We start from the raw sequence: 26,761 nt of genomic DNA, 5'->3' as shown, positions 1-26,761 counted from the left end.
TTTCTTACCCCCGTCTATCACAAGACAGTAAATACGACACGGCCCAGCTGACCGTGTTCTGTTATTTAAATAAACTGAATGCCGCGTGGCACGGTCGTCCAACCCTCGGCCATCGGACACCAGGCTCTGGGCAAGGAGCAGCGGGCAGCTCATGAATGAGTAATGGCAGTCACATTAACATTCAGAGGTAGGGCATGCTAAGGGCAAGGAGGAGGGGGACCAAGGGGAGTGCAGGCGCTCCCTCTGTCTTATAAAACAGATTAATGTTTGATTGTCGCTGGCCTCATTCTTCCTCCAGCACAGTGCAGAGCTAATCTACAGAGTGGGTGAGAGTGATGGAGCTGTGCGAGCCGGGTGAAGAAAAAACTGTTTGTACAGGTGCAGTTTGGAAAGGTTGAGCCAGCAATATGCTGTCTTTCCTCGGGGCCCCCAAATGAAAAACATCAGTGGTGCGGAACCAGTTCAATCAATTTGAAATGAATTGCTGCATTGATACGGTGGGGCGTGGAAACGATGATGGAGGATGAGGGAAGGACAACAACAGGGTCATTTTGGGCGAGTCACCAATATTACCTGTTTTACAAGAACACTTCTTATAGAACTTCAACACATGAAACAAGTTAGCGGTGTTCATTTTATTTACACTTTTACGCCTACATTTCCACTATTCCAGCACGTATCTAGCTTAACGCCAGGAGGTTATTGAATAAAAAAACAAAGTAATCACAAAAACACAATTATTATTATTAACGCAATATGCACCAGTACGCGCTGGCCTCCAGTTTGTAGTCTTGACACTGGGAAGCAAAGAGTGATCATTATTTGTATTACATTTTTTTCCGAGTTCAGATAACATAAATGAGCTGTGCTGCTTTGAGCTAAATGCTAACGTCAACAAGCTCACAATGCAAACATGCTAACTGATGGCTAGCAGGTATAATGTTGAGCATGTCCATGTAGCATCCGAGCACTCGCTAACGCCTACATTTCCACTATTCCAGCACGTATCTAGCTTAACGCCAGGAAGTTACCGAATAAAAAACTAAAAGTAATCACAAAAACACAATTTAAAAATGAGCAACGCAACATGCACCAGTACACGCTGGCCTCCAGTTTGTAGGCCCGACACTGGGAAGCAAAGAGCGATCAATATTTCTATTACATTTTTCTGAGATATCAGATATCAGCTGTGCTGCTTTGAGCTAAATGCTAACGTCAACGAGCTCACAATGCAAACACGCTAACTGATGGCTAGCAGGTATAATGTTGAGCATGTCCATGTAGCATCTGAGCACTCGCTAATTAATTTGCTAAGTACAGCTGGGGCTGATGGGAAAGTTATTGGGTAATTTGATCAGGAACCAAAGAATTGATGCATTTTGAGTCAATGGATCACAGGAGTCATCAGGATTCGCCCTCTTGTCTGTGCAACATTTGGTAATCCATCCATGGACTCACGCCATTAGCATGTTTCTGTAGCACCATGAACATGAATCATTGAATATGGAGCTGAATTTATTCTGGTCACATACAAACCGCAGATGAATGGAAAAAAAGTGCTGCGGATTGTCAAAAAGCATTGTGGAAAATGCAGGAGAAGAAGAAGATGTAGATGAAGCCAACATAGCGGCTAAGTGACAACAACAACAACAACAACAACAACAACACTGCACTGCACACTGTACGAGGCACATACTGTAAACACCGCAACAGACGGTCATATTCAGTGTAATTAAAAACAAAAAAAAGGCCGACATGAACCTCCGAGGAGCCACATTGACAGATTATTATCTTGAATGCTTCTTTTCGTGAGTGGCCATATGTGGAATGGGCTGTTTTTTTTTTTTTTATAGAGAATCGGAGCAGGAAAGTGAGCAACGTGAATTAGACTTTGTCATAGGTGAGAAAAGTACACCTCTTCATCCCTCACAGAAAATGCTTGTTTCATTTATCTGTTTTCCCGGGGAGAATACTTTACAGCGTGTTTCACAGTTCTCCCTCTCTCCCCTTAAAATAAGTAAGTAATACTTTGCGTTGGATTACATCGTATATTCCCGGAGCTTTTTCAGTGTCTAAGCCCTCAAGATAAAAACAGGAACATCCTGTTTTTGGTGGACTTACTCTTATAACAAAAGACTGTAGTTGGTGTACTAACTAAACATTAAATGATTTATACAGAAAGTTAAAGTCCCCGTAGCCTTTTTATGGGACAGTAGGCACATTTACGATCGCAATTGCAACTTAACCAACATTAAGCAGAAATTTGCGCTCGGTTTTTTTTAAAAACCATACGAGGCAAATTGCTCACGTTAACAAGTGCGCCTTAAGAAACGCTGGACTGGACTTGACCACTGCATTCTCCGGCTTTTATCTGCTTTCACGTGCAGAGGAGCAATAATTACACACAACAGTAGTGTGTTGTTAATGGAAAAGGCCCATTGAGACTAGATGTGCTGCACACACCAAAATGTGCCAAACGACAAACTCGCAATGAAGAAGAGTTTAGATTATATACATTTGTCGAGTTAGGGTTGATTAAAGTGATTTGGTGGGATCGAGGGAAGTGCAGTTCCAATGCACGTCAAGGAAAAAGGGAACTCAGCAGGTTCTGTCAGCTGGGATGTCGACACGCGCCGCATGCAGGCAGCTCCACCAGTAATCTTATAGAAGTGGCGGATTAGTTCTTATAACATAAAATGTCTGACATACAGACACACATGCACACTCATCCATCCATCCAATCACACACACACACACACACACACACACACACACACACACACACAAACACACACACACACACACAGATGCCGGACGCGTGCTCAATTTGAGTTGAGTGCATCCAGTAATCTGTGCGTGGAAGAAACACTGAGAGGGTCGTTGTGATCGACAAGCAAATTGTTCCCCCTGCAAAAAAAAAAACCCATTCGACAGAGAAAAAAGAACCAAATGCAGGAGTTAAAAAGCCAGAGTGCTTCACATGATCGCAAACGTGAGCCTCCGAGGAGCCGAGCATCTGAGGAGAAATGTGTGTTCAAATAGCGGGGCTTTTTTTCTTTCCCTTTAGCTCTTTATGCAAACCCGGGTGCCAATCACGAGCACGCCTCGTTGAGGGGCCGAGCCTCGTGCGAACGTCGGCTCCGCGCTGCATTATAATTCCACCCGAGATCTTAAAGCATGACACAGTTCCGAAGCCGCGCTCCAGTGCGCATGCTCTTTTTTTAAGGGAAAGAGGAACAAACTGCTCTCCTTTTTGTTCCAGAGACATTGCAATCTAACTGTTGGTAGCAGTGCCTTTAATACTGGTCTCTACTCTCTAATTTGGGTAGGGATTTGCCCAGACCGGCCCTGTCTCACAGGCCCTTAACACTCCAGCCATGTGTCTGGGAAAAGGAGGCGAGGAGGTGCCCGAGAGTGCCGAGCGGAGGAGAGAGGAGAGATATTTACAGTAAAGGGAGCGAGAGCAGGAGAGGGAGAAGTCGCCCACAGCAGGAGGTGATTATGGAAGGGAGGGATGCTAAAGTGCGCGCCGCCATTTCCTCTTCCCTCCATAATACCACATAATGTTTGTATAATTAAACCCAGGAAATGTGGCTTCATTAGACCCAGTCGGCACGTTAAAATGAAGTGCGAGCTAATTGGTCAAGTGCACGCCGCGGCGGAAATTACGGAGATGCAGAATGCAAGATGCAAAGCAGCAAAGCACGCCGAGATCAGACAGGGACTCGGAAAAGCTGGACGACAAAGACGACGTCTGGGCCCGTGAAAAGCACAGCGCACATGAAAGCGTTGTGGTGAGGGAAAGCTTTGCATCGGGTGTGATCTCCTCTGGACCTCGGCGCAAAGACGTAGCCCCCTTTGGTATCCGGCGAGTTTCCTGTCGGCTCTCATCTGCATCACAAAAAAAGAGGGCCCTTTTCTCTTAAAAAACACACTGATCAAGTGTTATCTTTTTGAAACATGCAATCCACTTGGGGGAAAGCCGGACTCGTAGCCATTCGGCACTGTCCTCTGAGCCCTGACCCTCTGCACGCTCTTTGTAGCGAAAGGCTTGTTTCCATTCAGCTGGGAGAGGTGGTCAAAGCCACGAGATCAAGCTGTTCCCGGCGCTTTCTTTTTTTTCTTTCTTCTTTTTTCCTCTCGCGGAGAAATACTCGTCTCCACGGTTTGTGCAAAAAAAAGAGGAAAAAACATCCTCCGCAGAACAAGATCTGATGTTTTTTTTCCCCCTGGCCTCCCATAGGTTTGACAGCATTTTTTAGCGGAAAAAAGTTTGAAAAATTTGGAAACAGTAAGTCTTAAATTGGGTGTGAAAAACCGGCGCTCCTTCGCTTGGAGACAGGCTGCCATTTCTTCACGCTTGTTTATTTCCTTCTCTGCTTCTATCTCTCTTTCGCACATACTCTCGCACAAACCATCTGCCGTACGGGGTCCTGTGTGACTTTACTTCAAGAGCTCTTAGTGGCTGTCTTCATCAGCTCAAGATCCGCTGCAGAAAAACATCTTTAATTAGTACTGAGGGGGGAAAAGAAGCAGAAGGGGTCGCACGCATCACCATATTTTAGAGAAAGGACGCTCGCAAACGATCAAGAATCATCGCATTCCACGCGGCTTCTCCTTCGGCGAAAAAAGGCGTTTTAAAGCTGACGTCTTCCCACTTTTTCTTCTAAACTTTTGTGTAATAAAAGATGCTTGGATTATTAAGTAGACCAAAATGAACCCGTGTTCAAATTAAGCGGCGATGAGGCGCGAGCGGTGAAACGACAGCAATAGCTCTCTGATTGGTAAATCAAAAAAAAAGAAAATGGCCAAGCGTAATATTTCAAGCTGCCTTGTCAATATCCCCGAGCCTTGAATTTGCCCCACTAAGCATCGTGCACTGCAGCTAGGAAGATTGAAACGGCAAATGTCAGAGCAGCATTCGGGATCTGGTGTTACACGGGGAAAATGAAACTCTACAGACTGCAGTGTGATCCATTCCAGCAGGCAATTACGGCCATTCCTCCAAGGCCACGAGGAAAGCTTCACTACAACTGGGCTGACAGAAATGGCCTCTCTGACACATCAGGGCAAACTAGGGATGACCCCCCCCCACACACACACTCTCTTTTCGCCTCTTTGTCAGGGTTCTTCGCCGCTCGTTTTGTTTCAGAAGGGCTTTGAACATTAGCTTCTGTTGTTGCTCCAGCTTTGGAGACATTTCACAGCCCATTAGCTGCTCTTTTAGCCATAACCACGTCTCAACGGCCGGCATAGGGAGTGAAGGGGGGGTGGGGGGATGACTGACTGTACAGAAAGCAATTTTCCTGCAAGTGCATCTGGTTGACAGGTCTTACATGCGGAGGATTAGAAAATACAATTGCTACATTTTGAAAAAAATGACCTTATTGGCTTTCTTGCCAAGTTAGCTTAGCTTAGTTTAAAGACTGGAAGCAGGGGGAAACAGCTAGCCTGGTTATGTCCTCCAGTTACAAACTCAGAAGCCCACTGATCAACATGTTGTATGTTGTTTGTATTGAATATTGTATATTGATTTTATTACCTTTGGACAGAGCCAGGCTAGATGTTTCCAGCTATGCTAAACTAGGCTAAGCGGCTGCTGGCTACAGCTGCATAGTTAGAGTGGATAAACCCTCTAATCTTAATCTTGTCAAGAAAGCTAATAGCCATATTCAACTAATGCTTTAATATATTTTGAGCCATGATTTCAGAATCCTACTGAGATAAAAGTAACCGCAGGGAGGTCAAGTATAGTAATTAATTAGACCATAAAAATACATTCATAAGATGCAAAACTGCTGTCTCAAATATATATCCCTGTTGCCTTTCGGGGGAAAGAAGAAGAAGAAGAAGAAGAAGAAGAAGAAGAAGAAGAAGAAGAAGAAGAAGAAGAAGAAGAAGAAGAAGAAAGAAAGCATGCAAAACAACCAGCAGAGATCAGAGCTCAAAGCCAGGGGTCAGAACATTGTAGCGTAATCAGCAGTACACGCACCATTTGGTTTATAGTTTGCCGATGTGCATTGCGGTTCGGCCAAGACAGAGTTACGGTGGTTTCCAGTGCGGTTGATGAGGCTGAGCAATTTGTGCGTCTGGCAGAAAAACCATAATCAATTCCGGAGACTATAGATAAGGGCCCTAAAACCAGCCGAGCACAGCGTTTTCTCTTATCGCAATTACACCTTGCCCTCTTTCAGGTACAGCCAATTAAGCTCGGAGTGGATGCGCCGGCAGGCCTCTTCACATTGAGGAGGCCTATCAGACGACTCCAAACACACCCCATCACTGCAGAGAGGAGCTTGTTAAGCACATGAAGACAGGGCGGGCGGGAGGAGGAGTATGTAGCCTGTACGGTTTTGCACGGCAGGTATTTAGGCCAACTGTACGTTCCCATGATTCCATCAACGCACACGTCTGAAAACGGGAATCGAACAGGCGTGCTCCGGTGAGTGACGAGCTGTCTGCTGGCTCTGCAGTTCATCAAGGGACCAAGGGCACGCAGACCTTGCCCTGACACGGCCTCCACTCACTCTCTCACCTGCTTTTTAATCCAATCACCACGCACCTCCTCTATCTTTTTTGCCTTTCATTGCGGAGCATAACTCACATTATGCGACTACTGAGCAGAGAGAGCGACTCATGCGTGTGCGTTAATGCGAGAGCGGTTAAGAAAGGCAGAGATGAGGTCAAAATCAAGGATAAAACTCGGGATGAATACAAATCTTCACCTACTGTGACTTTTATCCCTTTTGCTCTTTGTGCGGGAAAAAGTGGCACACTGTGTCGCGAGCTGATGAAAAATTGATCACACGAAGCTTCTCTAGTGCTGCGGATCCCCGTCTCCTCCCCCGGCGACCGGGGGGGGGGGGGGGGGGGGGGGGGGGGGGGGGGTGGGGGGGGGGGGGGGGGGGGGGAGAGGGGGGAAGGGGGTTAACCAAACACACACAAAAAGTAAACCTCGAGTGCTTGATCTGAACCACAACTTTAGGCTTTCTTCTTGCCTCTCGCCACTTTGAGGTTTTCAAAGACCAGACGCACAGCGTGTGGTGTTTTGTCTCCGCCGCGTGACGCCACCGCACCAATTTAGCTCGACAATTTCATCCTTCACGGAGAGAGAGAGAGAGAGAGAGAGAGAGAGAGAGAGAGAGAGAGAGAGAGAAAGTGTGGAAGCACCGCGCTGAAGCCCTGGCGGTAGCGTGTGCAGCGGGGAACATGAAGAAGAACAGTGGGCCGGCACGCGGCGCCCTCAAGCTGCTTACAGGGCCGACCAGATGTCTGGCCGGAGAACAACATAAACCCAAGATATACGCACAGCCGGTGCCGCGGATGGACTTTCCCTTGAAACCTGTTTGATGAAGTGATGAAAGTGCTCCTCCGAGCACAGGAAGCCATTAATAACAGCACAACAGAGGGGAGCCAACATTCAAAATGAAAACGAAAAAAAGAGAGAGGCCGCCTTCGGTGGGAGAATCCATCGACTCTCCATTTAGACGAGATGCGTTCCACTAAAGCCCGGATTGAGACAAAGTGTACAAAAGATACCACTTATTGGCTCCTTATTGAATACTATTGGAGTCAAACAGGGGGTAAATTGAATAAGTAGGTCGAGGCAAAACGTGCGCAGGGAAAATGATGCCGGATTCAAATTGATGTGATTGGCCACATGGGTCTGCGGATGCTGCTTTCATAATTGCCTTCGCTTGATGTTTTGCTCCCTGTTTCAACATTTTTGCCGAAACGCGCAATTTGGCTTTCCCCCCCCCCCCCCCCCCCCCCCCCCCCAACATCTGAGAATGGTTCCTTCCACACAGCCAATCGGTCCACACACGGATGGCTCTAAATCAAGGGAGTGTGCGGCGGCAGTACTCACCACGTCCACTGGACAGGGTGGTATCTGTGAGACAGAAAGAGAGAGAGAGGGCGATGATTAGAACACAACAGGCTTCAGTTAAAGTGGCTTTGCAATGCCAATAAGTTACCGGTGAACAAGAGAGGAAAAAAAAAAAACAACGGATCAATTTCTGAGGATTAACGGGTGGTGACAGGCAGTAGCCGGGTAGTGACACACAGCGTGCAGGACGCGGCGCTGCTATTGGGCTATTATCACATTTGTCTTTGTCTATTAACCATTTAACCAGAATGCAGTTTGTTTTCTCTCCCTTCGTCATTGCCTCGAGCGGTGGGGTTCGTCATTATCCTCAAAACGCTTGTTGTGCGACGTCTACATTGCTCTGGTGCTCATACGCATTGAAACACAAGAGAGCGTACTCGACGTACGTCGTCGTGGCGACGGAAAAGAGAGGGGGAGGCGGCCTCTCTCCTGGATCGCCCGCCCTTCCTCGTGTCCTCCAGCGGAGTTGCTGAGTCAGGCAAAATTTCCATGGCTCATTTTTTTTGTTGCATTTATTGCTTACACTGTTAATCTAGAAAAGCCCTTTAAGATAACAGCGATGTGGAAAAAGACCCAAATACATTTGCTTTTGAGAGTCATGAATCCCAGCATTCAGGTGATGGGGGCGGGGGCTCCAAGCTTCCCCTCTCACGTTTGAACTTCGCCGTCCCACAAGAGTTTGTCGAGAAATGCTCCGGAAGATAACGTGTCTATTCAAATCGTCTAATCACCACGAGGTAGTAGGCGGGGGAAGCTGCGTCACAGCACGCCAGTGTACTGCCAGAAGAGACGACTTTGTGGAAATATGTTCAATACAAGATGTTCTTTGACCCTAAGACTGTGAGAATAGAGCAGAGTTTTAGAGAGCAGGCATATAGAGATCGGAGGCGTCATCTCCGTGGAAACAAGACGAAGGGCAAACTGGTTTGTAATGCGGGGCTCAGCGGATCGAACATGCACCACAAACATCTCTAAATGTACAGCGAGGCTCAGATTCCACTGATTATCCTTCTTAAAATGTAAGTTTTTGAGAGTAAGTTCATCATCTGTCTTTTATTGTCGATGTGATCCCATCGTCAAAAGTCAATATCAGCTGGATATATGTGGCTCTGAGTAAAATGTACTACATTTAGTGCATGCATTGATTCCCCCCGAGAGATTAATCACTATAACGTTGGTGATGCCCAATCTGTTCCCACCTTCCACGCTGACCTATCAGCCTCGGGTGCACTTTGTGGTTCGTGCTAATCAGCACGACCAACACACTAAATGGCCGACACGGTCCACGTTACACACTATTAGCATGCCGACGTCAGCAATTAGCTGGAAGCGCCGCTGACCCCCAGAGAGGTGCAGCCTCACAGATCTGCGGGTGGGAGCCTCTTCGTCCCGATGGTTCCACAGCGTGCCGTCGGGGGGGGGGGGAGACGTTTAGTGGATTTGCTGAACCGTGACACGCCTCTTCAAAGGATGATATCAAATCAAATGGGAACCTGCTACATATGGGAAAAATGCCTCATAACCTACACGTTATTACCACTCGAAAGCTGCCGTGAATGGGTTCCCACACAACAGCCATGTTGGCCGGCGCTCAACAACACTCCCTCGTTAGATCTGATACCTTCATTTTTTATTTTTTTTTGCAATCATGAATACTGAAAATACGTTAAGATACTTGTTATTTCAATAATCAGCTGTATTTGTTGTCGGGAGCCTGGTGTGAGGTCTCAGATGTGTAAGCATATGCGTTTTCCTGCAAAATGATTACAACTTGAATACAAACACATAGATAGAGACACATAGATATATACTTTATTAATCCCCAAGGGGAAATTTGTTGTCAAGGTAGATGACGGCGTCATCCACTCCCACATGGCCCATTTGAAAAGTTGCCTCCACTCAATTGATTAAATGATACAGATTTTTTTCTTCTTCTTCAAACGTTCCACATTTGTTTCTTCGGGATGCGAATCGATTTCTCTGCGTACTCGTAGGCTCGATGACTCTTTGGATATAGCTGTTTACATCAAAAGGCCCACATGTCTATGTCTCGCCAGGAATCCATTCCAGTTCATCTTTTAAATTCCCCGCAACTTGTTTGACTTGTTTGCTGAGAGCGCATCCCTATCTGAGAGAGAGTAAGCAGCGTCTCCATTCCCCTTCTCCGTGTGCAGAGCCACCACCCCGATTCCATCCCGACAGAACTTCGCTCCGCACATGTTCAATTATTCATCTCCCTCTGTCAAGAATTCAGCCTTGCTAGCACTTGCCAGTATCCCCCACAACTTGGCAGGCAGGCTCATATTTGGCATATGGTGCAGAGCTGCGCTGCTTCTCCCCTCAGTTGGCCTGCTAGCACTCACAAGGAGCACGGCAACACACACACACTGCCATGACGCACACACACACAGGCGCAAACACACACTAATGATGCACAATGTCAATCAGTTTTGTAACTGAGACCCCCCCCCCCCCTCCCCCTCCCATCCCCATTGAGTCTCTGGGCATTCGTCCACAACCTCTCTGCAACAGGTTTCAAGGTTTTCCTCAATAAGCACCGCGCATGCTGTAACGGCCAAATCAGACACGCAGCCTCTCCTCACAATGGTGGAATACTAATATTTGGTATTAAGGAAACAGTTGACGCTAAATGTGAACGCGTATTCCATTAACGTCCCGGCACACTGACGCAGGACGCTTTCCTTTCCTTTGGCTCGTTGGGTCTGCGATCGGACGAATGTATCGGCCGTCGGCCAAATGTTGAGTCCATCACCGGTCGGTTTCTTGAGGGACGGGGTGGCGGTTTATGTCATTTTATTTCGCTAATGAAATGGCCTTTGCCTGGGAAGAGCGAGTGTGAGCCGCCGCACGGCGAGCCGCTGGCACCCAGCGTGTTTCACATCTCACTCGGCGAACTACGGATTTTTATTTCAACCCTGGCGATTGTCGGGAATGTAATACTTCCACCGGGCGCTTACCGAGATGTTTTTATTACAGTTTGAATTAAGTGTTTTTTTTATATACGCTGCTTTGACAAGGCAATTAAGAAAGTAAGAGAGAAATGTGAATTCAGAAGGAAAGACGCTTTACATATCGACGAACCTTTTCATCACTTTATCGACCTGACGGGTGCGGCAAAGCTTAAAGACCCACGGTGTGCTGAGAAGACGTCCAATCCGCCAGATTACCTCCATGCATGTGCCGGAGCTTCAGCAAATCAACCGGTTCAGTGTCATTAATATGGGCCCTTTAAATGGACATTTTGTCTTTGGCTTAATAGGAGCCTTTTTGTAAATGTGAGTAATACTTGTGATTTTCCCACTGTGACGGGTTATTGCTCTGCACAGACGTAGGTGTAGGTAAGATCTCCATGGTAACTCTGTGACCTGTTTACCAGGTTGACTCGTTTTCCGTCGCCGTCTTCAGCCGTCAAACCCACAATAAAAACAACAACACATGGATCATTATTATAGAGCGCCTCTTACGATCTATTCGGCACGAGGATGCTAAATGATCCCCGTCGGTTTCTCCTGTTCTTTGTTCACAATGTCCTTTTGTTTTTAGGGTTTTTCAAGTCAGCCTCTCTCACTCACAACAAACATCATCCCTGAAACAGACTGCATTCTGGGAAACTTTTAGTTGTTGTACGTATTTACGTGCGGACTACGAAGAATATGTAAAGTATATTCCTTGATGACGTGTGTCTCCGATAGCTAACTAGAGCACTGCCCGGAGGCAGAAAGAAGAAAAACACACATAAAACTTGCATATTGCATCCATTGATGGAAAAAAATGAAATCAGTGGGACAAGCTGATCTGATGAGAGCGTTGTACCGTAGTTAATTTATACTGCCGAAGAAATATAACAGAGACGCGAAGGACTATCAATGTCCTCCTCATATTTAGAGAAAATGTAATCAGCAAAGGGGGCGTGGCCTGTCACGGTGACCGTCTCTCGTGACGCTCGTGTCATCTGGTCCAAAAACGTCCTGCGTTCCCGAAAACTCCACTTCTTCGCGTTCTCGTTTTAAAGTACCCAACAGATTCGACCCGGCTGCTGCGAGAGACGCCGACTCCAAAGTATTACAAACTCACCCGAAAGGTCACCGTTTCTCATTTCTCATTTCCTTCCCCCGAAGGACACAAAGACAACATTTCCGAGCTCCCGGGGTAAAGCACCAAATTACACCGGCGTTGTCTGTTTGATAACCTTTTCCACTGCACTTTGGCCGCGGAGGCTTACTTCCTCACACTTTGACAGTCAGCCTACATTGTTGGTATTTCAAACGTTAAAAATGGCTTCAAGTCACGCGGTAAACATTCTGAAATGAGTGAAACTTTAGTTCCACACGGATAATTACGCTTGACCATTGAACGGTCCGTTTTCCCGTCGCTTCATGCCACACCGTGGTGCCGTTGTGTTCGGCTTTGCGACTTGACCTACATCCACGTTGGCCATTTAAATGGCTGCTCATCAAAATGATGCAAAAACAGGTCAGGACGGACACGCTTTTCTCTCTCCGTGTTTTCATTCCCCGGCGATGGACTTGTGCTCAGGTCGACGTTTTATTTCCCTCAACAACAACAACGCAGCGGAAGGACACGCACTTAATGCACTTTCTATTAACATATATAGTAGGCGTGTGACAAAGCAGCACTTCCTGTAACTCACACATAAACTCACTTTTGTCAGGTTTCTTTTGAACACCGTAGATAAGCAAATGTGCTCGGTATGATACAGCCAATATTCATACCTTTATATATATATATGGTACACCAATACGACTCTTCAGTCGCCAGTACAGATACCATAACGGGGATTTGGGCCGACATTGCTTTCCTAACTTTGTTAAACAAAATATTATATTATATATATATATATATATATATATATATATATATATGCAATTTATGTATATATAATATGTACACATATATATAATGTATATAATTTATTATATATATATATATATATATGCAATTTATGTAAAAATAATATGTATACATGTATATAATGTATATAATTTATTATATATATATATTTATATATATATATATATGCAATTTATGTAAAAATAATATGTATACATAAATATATATATAATGTATATATGCAATATATGCATTTTTTTTTTTATTTCAATAATAAATAACAATTTAGTACATATATACAAATGTACTAAATTGTTATTTATTATTGAAATAATAAATTGTGCAGCGGCAACTTTGTAGAGATCTTCAAAATTGACAGGAGTTACTCTTCCAAGTGAACAGAGAACCGACCCGAATGGATCGGCTTCTTCGCCACCGATAACCGGTCCAGCTCTTTGAGTCAATATGGGATCGGGTACCGGTGCATCCCTCGATGTGAGTCTGAGAGACATGAGCTAACACATGCTGAAGGGCAGTTCAAATGTTCACAACAGCCGAGCAACGTGTTAAAGCCCACACACACACACACACACACACACACACACACGCCGCCACCTGCCACGTGTGGATTGATGAGAGCGCGCCTGTCGGTGTGCAGATGCGTCCTTATGTCACATCTCCTTGTTGCCCTTGTGATGACTAATAACCGCGCAGCGTTTTCAGCTAATAAATAATACATTTAAGAGTCTAATCAAATTGAACAAATGAGTATGTCTAGAAAACTATTAATCAGAGAGCAAACGTGTATTTACAAATATAACACTGGCACAAACAATCAATTATTCATAAAGTGAATGCTGTGTAAGTGGGCTTCTTCCCGGGTGAGATGCTGCCATAATTGGAGTGGGACTACAGGAGTGCCGGCTGGTGTGTGCGTGTGTGTGTTTGTGTGTGCACAGCCACACACACACAAACACACACACACACACACACTTCTCCCCATGCGCCAAACTTCCCCCAAACACGGCGAAGAGCAGGCAGAGTCGGCTCATTACTGCCTAATGAGTTGTCTGATTACCGCCGAATATAAAAGCCTCATTCTCAAGCGCTGTATGTTTATTTTGATCAATTATTGTACTAAAGTGACGGAATGGAAGCACAATGACACGGGGCATTAGCGCTTTGTGGTAATAGGGCCCTGGTGGAGGGAGCGATCGCATAGTCAACCCTCCATGCGCCGCGGCCCCGACGATGGCTTCTATTGGACGACCGGATAAGCGTGTCTGCATCGTGTTGTTGGCTGCAGCTCGACCTTCGTGTGTGTGTGTGTGTGTGTGTGTGTGTGTGTGTGTGCGTGTCTGTGTGTATTCCTTGCTTCCTTGATGGAAAGTGCAACAGAACCGAGGTGGAGGCTTACAGCTGGAGGTAAAGGTGAACTTTACCTCCAGCTGTAAGTCCACCCACTGCATTATTTTTTAAACATGCAAAAACGTGGATAAAGAGCTGAGCAAAGAAGCCACGCCCACTTCCGTATGACGAAAGCCTCGAAAATATATATACAGTATATATATATATATAAATATAATGTCTATATAATTATTTATTTAAATATATATATAAATATATATTTATTTATTTATTTATATAAATATATATATATAAATATATATATATATAAATATATATATATATAATGTGTATATATATATATATTTATTTATATAGATATATATATATATATGTATTTATATATATAAATATATATATATACAGTAAATACAGTATATACCTATATATACCTAGCTATATATATAACAAAAGAAAGAGAGCGAGAGGTGTGTTTTCCTTTGTGCTGCTGGAAATGTGATGAATGACCAAAACTCAATAATCTGGTGTTGATTGGGACAAAATAAAATGTGTTTTTTAGAAGTGTGAGCCAGCCAAGCGCCAGATGCACAAACACACTAGTCGAGAGCTGAGATTCTGGGCATCACAGATTAACGTTGTGTTTGTGGAGGGCTGTCGTTGGTGAGTCAAACAGGGAAACGTGTTAGCGCCCAACACGCCGAATGTGTGTCAAGAGTATACGTGATGATTGATGACGCCCGCAAGAACATCGGGGCGCGTATGACGATCAGCGGGACAGTTTAGTGACAGTAAAAGAGCCGACGTCGGGTCGGGCTGCACTCTTTAGAATGATTCACTTTGAACCATCGGTTTTAACACGTTCCCCCGTTCAAAGGAAACGCCTGCTTGGTTAAACTCAGTATGGCATACACATGCGTCGAAGCATCATTTTGCTGAGGTCGGTAAGTGCCTCGACTAATGCCGCATTAATAAACATGCACGCATCAGTAGTCACGGTGGAAAAAGGCTTCTGAGTGTATCTTCTGGAGCGCACGTCTCCGAACACGCGGAATGTTTTTAATGCGCCAAAAGACCAAAATGTAGATTAAAAGAATATTAATTTTTTTCCAACGGGATGAGAGGCAAAAATGTTATTCGTGGTAGAAAATGTGACTCTTGCCTCGTTGAAGAAAGGCTCATCTCGGGCCCGTTGGTACCGTCAGATGCTTTACACACACTTTAAAATCAAGAGATTTAAACGGGGCACACACACACACACACACAACTGCCAATACGCTGTAACCACTAAAGGCCCTTTTCCTTGGGAGAGAAGCATCGCTCACGTGCGCCGCACTCAAAGCTACGAGGATGCTTTGGCGGTAACTTGGACACCGCGCCGCCGCCCGGGTTGGATTTCCACCCCGCCGGCGCCGTTCCAGCATCTTTGCCCAGATCTTAGCCATGTCGTCGACGGGAAAGAAACAGCTTGAGAGGTTAATTCAGTTTCTTGAAGAGACGCTGAACTTCTAAACGTTCTCCATCGGAGAGCCTGTCAGGTGCTTAGCCGCTAATTTCCCCAGCTGGGTGCGAGTTAAGCTGCAGCGTCTCGGGCGAGGGCATCAATCCTGCCAATAACCTTTTCAACAAGCAAATAGAATCTATCCAAATGGGCATGTGGCTAGTTAGCTGCTCTCTCTCTCTCTCTCTCTCTCTCTCTCTCTCTGGGGCTTGACTTTTTTCTTCACTTCACATCGTCGGCGTCGGGCTTGTTATTCATAAAGCATTCTTTGTCTTTTCAATTTCCACTCTCAAGATGTTTCAATCGTATCTTTCCTTGTTTACGGAGAAAACAAAGAGACGGCGAATCCAAAACTCGATAAAATCAACAGTGGGAATAGTAAAAAAGTGGCTTATCTCCGTGGCTTTACTCCGTGGAATCCGCCATCCACCATGGAAGATATAACCACTAGTTTTGCCTTATACTTGTTGTGGACATCAACTGTGGACACAAATTTGCGTCATTCGCAACCATTCATTGACTTTGCATGGGATCTACTCGCACCGCTTTTGGTGTGAACGCAGCATAAGGGAGAGGAGGGGGGAGGGGGGGGACACGGAACTAGAGACACAGCAAGCATAGCCCATGATCATCATGTTCTTTCCATAACTAAGACACAGTTTGCACATGTGCGTTAACATAACATAACATACAGCTTGTTAAGTTGGGCTCCTGCAGTAGGAATGAAGGACTTTTAAATCCTAGAGCAAAAGCCCCAGAGGAGAGCAGCTTGGATTGGTGGCACCAATAATCACACATAACACCGATTTATTAAATACATTTTCCCTTTAGAAAAGTACGAATGAAGCTGAGTGGAACTGAAAACTCAACATGACTCATTCTTTGCTGAAAAATGACCTCGTCGCAGTCGTGGCGACGTGTCCCCTCCAGCGCCGGCGTTTGATGAATGGAGGCGTGGACGTCACACGGCGTGTCACACGGGCGCCACGCAGTGACTTAAGTCTTAACCTTCACTGTTGACGACCTCAAAAGCTGAATCGGTCCTCTTGTGCAGAGCAGCCATTAATGAACACCCAAAGTATGAAATGGCTTCGGCCGGTTCCCAGCGATTTGTACGTTCTCCCAGCTAACGTTGAAGCGCTTCCCCTGGAGGCGCAACACGTTTAATGGGGTGACTCAACCTTTATGGTAATGCGCCGGAGGAAGCAGACGATTAATTGTCGAAGCCCGGCAGGAGTTTTTTCATTGCAGCATGTAAACATCTTGTGTGCAGAGGCCGTTCATGGGTGTGCGTGGGTGTGCGTGGGTGTGCGTAAATATATGCCGGACACCCAGGTTTGTGAAGTCGACGCCCTCAAGATTTCAACCTCTGCCTGACGATAAAAGCCAAATGAATATGGATGAGCAGCGCTCGCTCACAACGCGATGCACAGAATTATTTCCCACAATGCAGCCTCCCCACATGCAGAGACGAGAGACACGGGGGCAGAGAAGGGAGGGTGGGGGGTGGGGGGTGGGGGGGGGGGGGGGGGGGGGTGAGGGGTCCCTGCTGTGATGAACTGGTGCTGACACAGCCAGATGTTTAGTTAAAATGCAGAGCCCCGGTGCGGGATGGAGGGAGGAGTTGACATGCGCTCCGGGGGCTTGAGGCAGCCAAGTGCTCCTCCGTAGCCGCCTGGTATCTCTGTAGGCAAGGGGGCGAGTGCCTGCGCTTTATCTCCTGCGATTTGCATTCGGCTGAGTGTGCGTGTGTGTGTGTGTGTGTGTGTGTGTGTGTGTGTGTGGGGGGGGGGGGGGGGGGGGGGGGGGGGGGGGAAGGGTGGGGGGGGTCTACACAAGCACCTTCAGAGTAAATGGAAGAACAATCTATTGTATGTGTGTGCGCATGCCTCCATGTCTGTCTGTCTGTCTGTGTGTGTGTGTGTGTGTGTCTGTCTGTGTGTGTGTGTGTGTGTGTGCGTGCGTGTGTGTGTGTGTGTGTGTGTGTGAAGAGTGGTAAATTGAACATATGTCTGAACCAAGGTCTCCTGTCGCAGTTTCCTCTCTGTGGACTCTGTGTCAGAGCCGGGGGGCGGGCGGGGTAGTAAAGCTCGCGCACACACACACACACACACACACACACTGCTGACTCAGTCTGACGCTGCTGTTTGGTGGCGATGGCAGAGCTGCTGCACATATAACGGCGGGTGAGGCCAGAAGGAGCAATCATCCACGTGTTGTGGATGCCATCACATTACTGACCGACGCCAACAACAGCCTATCATCATCATCATCATCATCCTCCTCATCATCACTGCTATCATCATCTCCATCAGCATCATCTCCTTTTGGACGCGCTGCAGTGAGCCATGATGGAGTCAGTGACAGGATGACAAGCAGTGGGGCTGTAATGCACACACACACACACACGCACACACACACACACGCACACACACACACAAGCGCACACGCACACACACACACACGCACACGCACACACGCGCACACGCACGCACACACATGCACACACACGCACACGCACACACACGCACACACACACGCACGCACACGCACTTTCTCATTTCCCCGTAGCTTGAATTAAATAAATGTCTGTCATTAAGAGCAGTGAAGGATGGAGATCAGGAGCCCGGGGAGATCAGGAGTCGGGTAGGCTGGGGAGGACAGAAGGTGCTTAGTTAGACCCCCGTGGATCCACAGAGGCCTGGGAGGGAGATGACGAGGGTGAGAGGAAGGTGTGGACACCGAGGAAGGAAACGAGCGTCAATGGCAGCTAAACTGTTTCTGTACGACGGAGGAGGAGGAGGAGGAGGAGGAGGAGGAGGAGGAGCGGCAGCCGGGCAGCCTCTCTCTGTTTGCTCTGTGCCAGCTTACACCCACCAATCCCATTTAACCATTATGCCTGCTCACCACGGCAACCAAACCGAAGCCCCGGTTCTATTGACGATCGGCAGCGAACAGGTATGCTGTTGATATATTTCACATCCTTCCCCTGGGACTCATCCTCGCCGTCACATCTGTCCAACATGGGACTCTTAGGAGGCGGCTAAAGGCTGCCATCAATCCCTTAGGTGTCTATTGATGATCCCCGCATGGGAATACTTCATGCGCGTCTTCGCTAACCTGCCGCGCTATTTTAACCATCTCCCGTGGGCCCGTTCGGGGGCCTGTGATGTGTCTGCCGGAAGGAGCCAGATGGAACGTTGTTAGACGCAAGTGTCGACACTTCTGAACACTTCTGAAGCATCAAAAGAAGATGACAGACTGGGAGACTGGCTCAAACTGGTTGTTCAACTGGTCTGAAAGGGACCGGACCATTTGGCACATGAACGTCTGTCATCGAGCATTTTCTCCTGAAGAACAACGGACTTCTCTAAGCTTCTAAAATGTCTATAGGGTCTCTAAAGGGTTTCTAGCACAGCATGGATGTCGGCGATGTTGAAGTTATGTCATTTGTTTTATCATGTTCGACATCTTTCAACTAGGTCTCGATGTTTTAATTTGTATATCTATGAATTGGGTTTTTATGAAGAAACGAAAGCATTATATATTACTATTACAAAGTCAAAGGATACGATACGTTTAGAATGTGTGATGGTTTACAGACTTCAGAGCGGTTGAAATGAGTTCAAGGTCTGGGACCTTCTATAATCAAACAACAAAGGGATCTGGATCTGCCAATATGGATCATCGCTGATTGACAAGTGATATCGGCTGCAAAAGACGTGATCAAGGATCGATAAAACTCCCTTTTTTTCCCCTCTCGTGCTGATCCGATCCACGACTCCGCTCCGTGATCCGATCCGAACCGCCAGTCTTATGATCCGTTTGCGTCATTGGTTGTAGTTTGAGGAAAATGGCAGCGACCGGGTTACAGGAGAGGTGATGAGCTCCGGAGAAGGTCAAGCGGAGAAGGTCAAGCGGAGCACTTACGTACGGGAAGGCACTAAGTGGACAGAGCACACACCTCGAGCCTCTCTTGTGAGGGACGGAGCACTTAGGGGCATTGGCTCTTCAGCACTTTGTGTAGCCTGCCCAAATATTGTGTGTGTGTGTGTGTGTGTGTGTGTGTGTGTGTGTGTGCATGGAAGGGATTTATGGCTTACCTTAAGGTACAGCATTGTTTTCGAAGGAGGAGCAAAAATAAAACAAAATATACCTTACGTAGCATAATTGTATGGTTATGTCTATAGCTGTAAGGAGTAATATAATTGTATGTTTGCGCATACATGTGAAAATGTGTGTGTGTGTGTGTGTGTGTGTGTGTGCGTACCGGGAAAAAAGGTCACATGGGGTTTGAACAGGAAATAATGAATTCATGAATTAATTAGTTCTTTTATGTGGATGCTATATGTCATATACGGTTCATATTATTTTTTTTAATTTATATTTAGTTTTATGGGGTTGAACAGGAAGTCACAGAGAGTTTGTGTGCATGAGCCAGCGTGTGTGTGTGTGTGTGTGTGTCATTGAGAGGTCACACCGTTCATAGTATATGTGGGCGGGGCTCTGGTGGAGTTTGTACGTACTTCACGTTGTGAATCGCCACCTTAACGTGGAGGAGGAGTTTGAGTGGCTCAGTGATCCTGAGGAAGGAAGGACCTAGGACTTAGTCTGACTAAGAGCGGTCCTTCCTTCCTTCCTTTCCCTTACTGGCCTTCCTTCCTTCCTGACTTCGTCCTTCCTTCCTTCCTTCCTTCCTTCCTTCCTCGCTTCCTTCTTTCCTTCCTTTCAATAACATTTTTGCATGGGCGTTTTATTGTGTGTGTCCTTAGTTTGCTGTGAACAGGAACATTTGATTTGGTTTGTGTGAACTGGGAGTTACTCCTAATTGTCAATAGAACACACGTTTACAGTGGTCTCAGGCTCCAGTTCACTTGAGCGTGGTAAATCACATGAAGGTCACATGAACAATAAAATGAAGAAGCGTATAAGACAGGTTGCTGATAAAAAAAAAAGAAAATTGAACTTACAAAGAAGAAGAAGACGGAGGATGTGTATTACCTCTATTAGGGGCTGCTATTACTTTTATAGTTAGCCTTATCAATAGGGGGAATTAAAATGGAGCACACGCCATAAAAGAACGTTTCAGTGGAAGTCACGTCATGCGTGTACATTTGATATACTAAGAATTGTCTCTTACATTAATGCCCAGATGTGCAATTCCGACCGCGGCCACCGTGCTCGAGGCTCAGCTCACTTTGGTTGCTTTCTACCCAGTGACGTGTCTTCAGATTAGTTAAATCAACCTTATGGATTCTTCTTATGAACAAACACAATCGTGTTTACCTTCACCACAAAGTCTCGTCTCGTCACCGCTCTGTCTTTCCTCACCAATCTCTAAACCGTGATCCTCCTCCATCCTTTAATCTTCCCCTCTCCCTCGGCTCCCAGTGTCTCAGTTATGTCCCATATCTCACAAACTAAATATTTGCATTTTTATGAGACGACAATTGGCTTAAACAGCAAACACAATAAAACACGCAATTATGCCCTCGACTAAAGCCCGCGTCGGGAGCAGATGGTTGCGTATATATGGCACGCTGTCATCTGCATCACCTCGGAGAGAAGAGCTTTTCAATAATAATAAAAACAAATAGAAATAGGAGCGCAAACGCAACCGCGCTGTAATATGGGGGGTGGCGGGGGGGGGGGGGAAAATTCCATCATCTTCTTCCCAGTTCAGTCTCATATTGTATCATACAAACTACAATCTGATGCAGAAACTGGCTCAACATTGTGCCAATGGGAGAAAAGTGACACTCGCAGACACACACACACACACACACACCGAGATACAGAAAGTCCTCGTTTTTTTGTATTTTATTTGATGCACATCTCTATTTGATGCGCCACTGGTGCGCAATTGTTCTGCCCCTCGGAGGATTAGTTGGTGGAAAATCTAACTTTCGCTTTCATTTCTGTGTTCAGGAGAGACAACAAAAGACAGGAAACCACCGGGGCGAAGGAGAAGCGCAGTTCGTCTGCTCCCGTGTCTATTTGCTGTTCTACATTTCAGAAAAACACACGCAGCAGCAGACGTCTTCGTCGGCGGCTACAAGTGTCGAAATCTTCTGTTTGTTCATCGCCCGTTTGAGCCCAAAACAAACTTTAATCATCTGATTTAGCGCGTCCGGGAATGAATTACCAGTTGTGCCGCGCGTCGTGTGATTTCTTTAGATTGCCGGGCATTCACGCGTCAACGCAGGACAAACAACAGCCCCCAGTCTAATAACAGCGGGGGCTTATCGGCCGCCTCTGCCTCTTCTAATTTTCATCAGTTTTGACAAGGCCCTTTAAAATGAATCCCCCCCACACCGAAAATAAACGTGTTTTCGTTGAGCCGAAGTGACTGGCGGTGATCACACCTCCCGACGTCGGAGGAGGAGATACGACGACTTGTAATTAAAAAGTGCGCCGCCTGTGCACAACACTGCCCCGCCCCCCCCCCCCCCCCCCCCCTTCCTCCTCCTCCGTGGTGAGCTCTTACGAGGGTACCAGGTGGAAAAAAGGTGTGACTCAAGACGTGTAGCACGTTACGGGTGCCGATGATCATTAATTAAAGCAGAGCTGCATCTAGAGAAATAGAGTGTGCACTATAAGAGCCTTCAGGCTCCCCCGGTGGACTGCCGGGGAGAATGCGGCGGTGGCGGCGGCCGCGGCGGCGGCAGCGTCAGCTCCTATTTCCCTCACGGTGACATCTTTATCGGCGGGCATTGTCATCCGGTGTGAAAAAAAACACAAAGGGCCCACCCGCCTATCAGCAGCACAAAAATCTGTTTCCATGACAACGGCAGTCTCCAAACTTCAAAGTAATTTCTGTCACGGAGGCCCGACATAAGGTGAGCTATCATCACTTTCTCTATACACACACAAACACACCACACTCTCCCATCTTGCTTCTGCTGTTTTTACTTTGCTTTTACTACTTCTCTGCCCCCCCCCCCCCCCCCCCCCCCCCCCCCCCCCCTGTCGAGTTGTCTTGTACTATAACCGCCCCCATCATTCACTCCAGCCAAAGCTGATTTCCGTCTCTTTGATGGACGTTTATCTCCCAAAGCGGCAACCCCTGTGTTTAAGACGGGGGGGGGGAAATAATGACTTCAAGTTTAGTTTCCATTTTTCCAAAGGCCTTTAAAACAAAAAAGCAGGCTCCCGACTTCACGTCGCCGTCGTGAATACGGCGGTTGTTGACGCAAACATTTGTTTTCTCCGCTGCACTGGACTTTATCGGGACTCTGGATCCCTGAGATGTTTCGAAGAGGTCTATGAGATCATTTCTTTTCATCTGTTTGCCACGGCTGCCGCCTACTCGCCGACGATGCGTAGCAGAAACACAATACCTGAGAAGAAGGAGGAGAAGGGAAAAAAAAAAAACAGGGTGCGTCTGTGTTTGTGTGCAAAAAGATATGAAGAGGAAGAAGATGGGAGATGAAGGTCTCTGGGTAAATATTCCTTTATTTTTTTTCTCTCTCTCTCCTTATTTGCCCTGCTCTGAGTAAATGTCAGACTTTGCTGCGAGCCGGCAGGATCAGCTTATTATAAAAAAAATCTCGACCTGAAGCATCGTGCCCCCTCTACTCTGTGCCAACATGCATCAAAAGTAAAATCGGGAATAAGTTGCTTGCTGGTTATGTGTACGCTGTGCCCTAAAGTGCCTATCCCTGGGGTCAAGTCCTCGCCATCGCAGTCCGCATGACCACGAGCAGGACGGAGGTGCCCCGCTACCAAAACCCGCAGTTACGGCCGTCCCTCGCGTCTAGTACGATGAAATGATTCATTACCACTGCAGCGCGAGAGAACATAATGTGGCCCGCTGCCAGGTATTCCCCCTACGGGGACTGATTTGTGATGACGTCTTGGAGATAGACTGTGCATTCAATCAACAACGCCCGCTTTGGGGCTTTTCAGGCCACCTTCGCTGAAAAGGCTTGCGGGATACAAGAGATCAATAGAGATAAATTAATTACCACGCCGCCAAATGGGAACGCCGCGTGGACAGAGTTGCTATAGAAACGCAAAACGGGCACGGCGGGGGCCACAAAAAATGATATTGAAACTAATATGTGCACTGCTACAAACGGAGGGGGGGGGAGGAGGGGTTCATTTGCTGCACCGCTGACATTAAGGAATACCCAGTGGCTGGAGGCAGAGGAGCAGCCGGCTGCAGGAGAGTCATAAGTGAAGTGCTTCGACACTTAGATATCGAAGCCAATCCAGCAAAAAAACAACCAAAAAAACAGTGGCGACGACTTGCCAGGGGGGCGTTGGACTAATTTGCGTGAGTGCAACTCGTACACATTCGTGATATGAAAGCAATTAAGACGAGACGGCGAGCGAGGTGAAAAACAAAAAGGGCGGAAAGGTCAGATACGATGAGCTCCACTGAGGGTCCACAGCGGGGCCGGGCCGCAGTACTGTATGGGGGGGGGGGCTACATATCATATATAATATCATACAGGCAACCAATGGATTCCCCAAGAGCACAATGGCGCTCGCTCGCCTCCCTTCCACAAGCAATATTCCAAGTTGTTGTTTAGCTTCTATCAAATTTCCCATTAAAAGTGCCATTTCATCTAAATCAAGCCCCCGGGGTGACCAAGAAAACAAAACAGAAGGGAGGTGAGGGATGGGGGGGTTATAGCATGCAGTAAGGTGCACGTGGGGGCCTGCGTGGTACGCCTCCAGCACCTAACGGACATCCGTAATCATGGAGTGCCATTATTTTTAGCCATCAGAGCGACATCAAAGCAATTACATGTGTCCCTGCATTCAGCGTGGTTATTAAAGCAAACAGACATTTATCTGCCGTGTATCAACATCACAGGTCTCCTCTCCCTCTCCGTCTCCTCTTTGGCTGCCGGCGGCACGGCACGCCGAAATCCAATTCACAACTATCCCAACGCAAGGTGTGTGTGTGTGTGTGTGTGTGTGTGCGTGCAGAAGGTGTTGTGGGATGTGTGGTGGCGAGGGCAGGGGGGGGGTTACTTCAGCGGGGCTCACGAAACATGCGAAATAGGCTCCGTTCTGCAACTCGCTGCATATGAATCATTGTTCACTTGTCACACCGCCACTAGAGCGAGAGACTGAGAGAGACACCAAAGAGGAGAGGACATGAGTGTGTGTGTGTGTGTGTGTGTGTGTGTGTGTGTGTGTGTGTGTGTGTGTGAGGAGAGGAGGTAGCAGCTCTTGACCAAACACTCCTCTTTTAGGAGGACTGAGTCTGGGAAATATTCGTCCCCGCAGGCGCTCGGCTCGCCGGGTCTTTTAACAGTTGAGAGCCCCCCCCCCCCCATCCCCCCATCCCCCCATCCCCCCACCCCCGGAGACCTCTCCACACTTTCACAGCAGAAATGGGAAAGACTGGGACATACCATCGATACCGCCTGAAGAACGGCGCCACTTAAAGGAGTCAAAGTCAAATGTAAGTGATGAATTTTGCAGAGTTTCCTGCGATATCTGATCGATTGCCGTGGCGACGCACTCCTCAGGGGGAATAAAATACATGTTACTTTCTTCATCTACAAGTGCAGCTGCGTGGCTTTAAGTTCCGTTTCCACTTCCTGTATCCCCACGTGTTCCTTCTCAGGGTCATAACCCCACACCGAACTCACAGAACCAGGATCACATTATGGTCTTTGAGTCACGGATCGCATCAGCAGGGGGAAAAAAAGGGAGTAAATATAACTAACGATAAGATATTAACATTTTAACGAGCCACGCAGATTGTTTTTTGTTTGTTTTTAGCCGTAGCGGCTGGTACACAAGTCTTCAGACTATTTTTTGTCTCTGACAATCGTTTCAACTTTACACAATCTCAGGAGATCAAATTGGCATTTGTGGCGTTATTTGTCAAACGAGTCATAATTCCATCCATCTGTTGCGTCTCCTTCAAACAACTGGATTTGCTCAAGCTTTGACCAGATTACGTGTTGAATACATCGTGATATTATTATAATTCACCGCCGCCTCAGAGCATTATTGTCCACCATGCAGCATCCTCGGGTTAATGACCAGTACAGAGATTCTGAGCAGGCCTCGCACTTGTTTTTAAAAAAAATTATTAAAATATAAAATCAATCGCGACGACGGACAATGTTTCTGCTCGACGTATAGAACGGATCGCGTCCTTTACATCGTCGTGTTGTGCAATCAGAGCTGCGGCGGTGCGGCGCGGGTGACAAAAATAACATAAAGTGGTGTGGGGGGGAGGGGGGTTTCACGCCACCGCAGTCAGTGGCGTGCGGCGTCTCCGAAAAACCGGCGAGAGACGGAGGAGTGTTAGGAAGCGGCGAGGCGTTGCTTTACACGTCTGCCGTGACCTTTACCTTCTACCTTAATGAGATTTCCATCGATTCACTTTCCTCCAGGAAAATAAATCAATTGGAAACTCTATCAAAAATTGACACCCACCTACCCCCCCTACCTTGATGGCGAGAGAAAGAAAAGAGGAAAGAGGAAAAAGGGCAAAAAAATGTATAACAGGTGGATCTTATCTCGCCAGAGAGGAAAGAAAAAGTCAGCGGAAACGGAGGTTCGGAGTGAAGCGGCTCTCTGATGCCCCGTTCGATAACTACAGGCCGCGTCAGCATATTTCGCAAAGGACGGCGGCCGTCGAACAAAAACGCCCTTCATCCGCCACGCCGGAGCTGATGTCCAGCTTCTCCTTCTTAATATGTTCCACATTACGTCTCAGGCAGCGAAGCGGTCATACGCAGGGATGCGCTTGTTTGTGTGGCATCCACAAAGAAGTCCCGGTGCACCACAGTGTGTGTGTGTGTGTGTGTGTGTGTGTGAGTCTGATTAGACAAACAAAGGAATATCTTGGAAGGCAAACGAGTGGGAGCTCGGCAATTAGGTGTTTCAATTCCACTGATTGGGAATGACAGGGGCAACACACTGTGTTGAGCCTCACACACACACACACACACACACACACACACACACACACGCACACAAAGCGGAGAACTCTTTGCTTCATTTACTGCAAACCCCAAATTGGATCTGATAAGCAATTAATGGTGTAATTGGCCCGTTCGGAGAGGCTGTCTTCTCCCCGGGGTCTCGCTGGTTCCACTGGGCGGCAGCGTGGAGAGGGACGGATGTGTTACTGATGGTGCCGGGTCAATAAGAAGGGG

The 26,761-nt window shown here is 47.0% G+C and overlaps 1 protein-coding gene across 1 annotated transcript in view; it reads right to left on the bottom strand.

The window, feature by feature from the left end:
* The window catches only part of LOC117730908 (cadherin-4-like), a 172,199-nt gene that overhangs the window by 99,004 nt on the left and 46,434 nt on the right, over positions 1-26,761 (bottom strand). Inside the window, 1 exon segment of the mRNA XM_034532971.1 lies at positions 7,868-7,891. Coding sequence (XP_034388862.1) covers positions 7,868-7,891 — 24 coding nt within the window.

This window comes from Cyclopterus lumpus, chromosome 5 (assembly GCF_009769545.1).
Source record: "Cyclopterus lumpus isolate fCycLum1 chromosome 5, fCycLum1.pri, whole genome shotgun sequence".
NCBI classification, from domain to species: Eukaryota; Metazoa; Chordata; class Actinopteri; order Perciformes; family Cyclopteridae; genus Cyclopterus; species Cyclopterus lumpus.
This window is presented reverse-complemented; position numbering and strand designations above follow the sequence as displayed.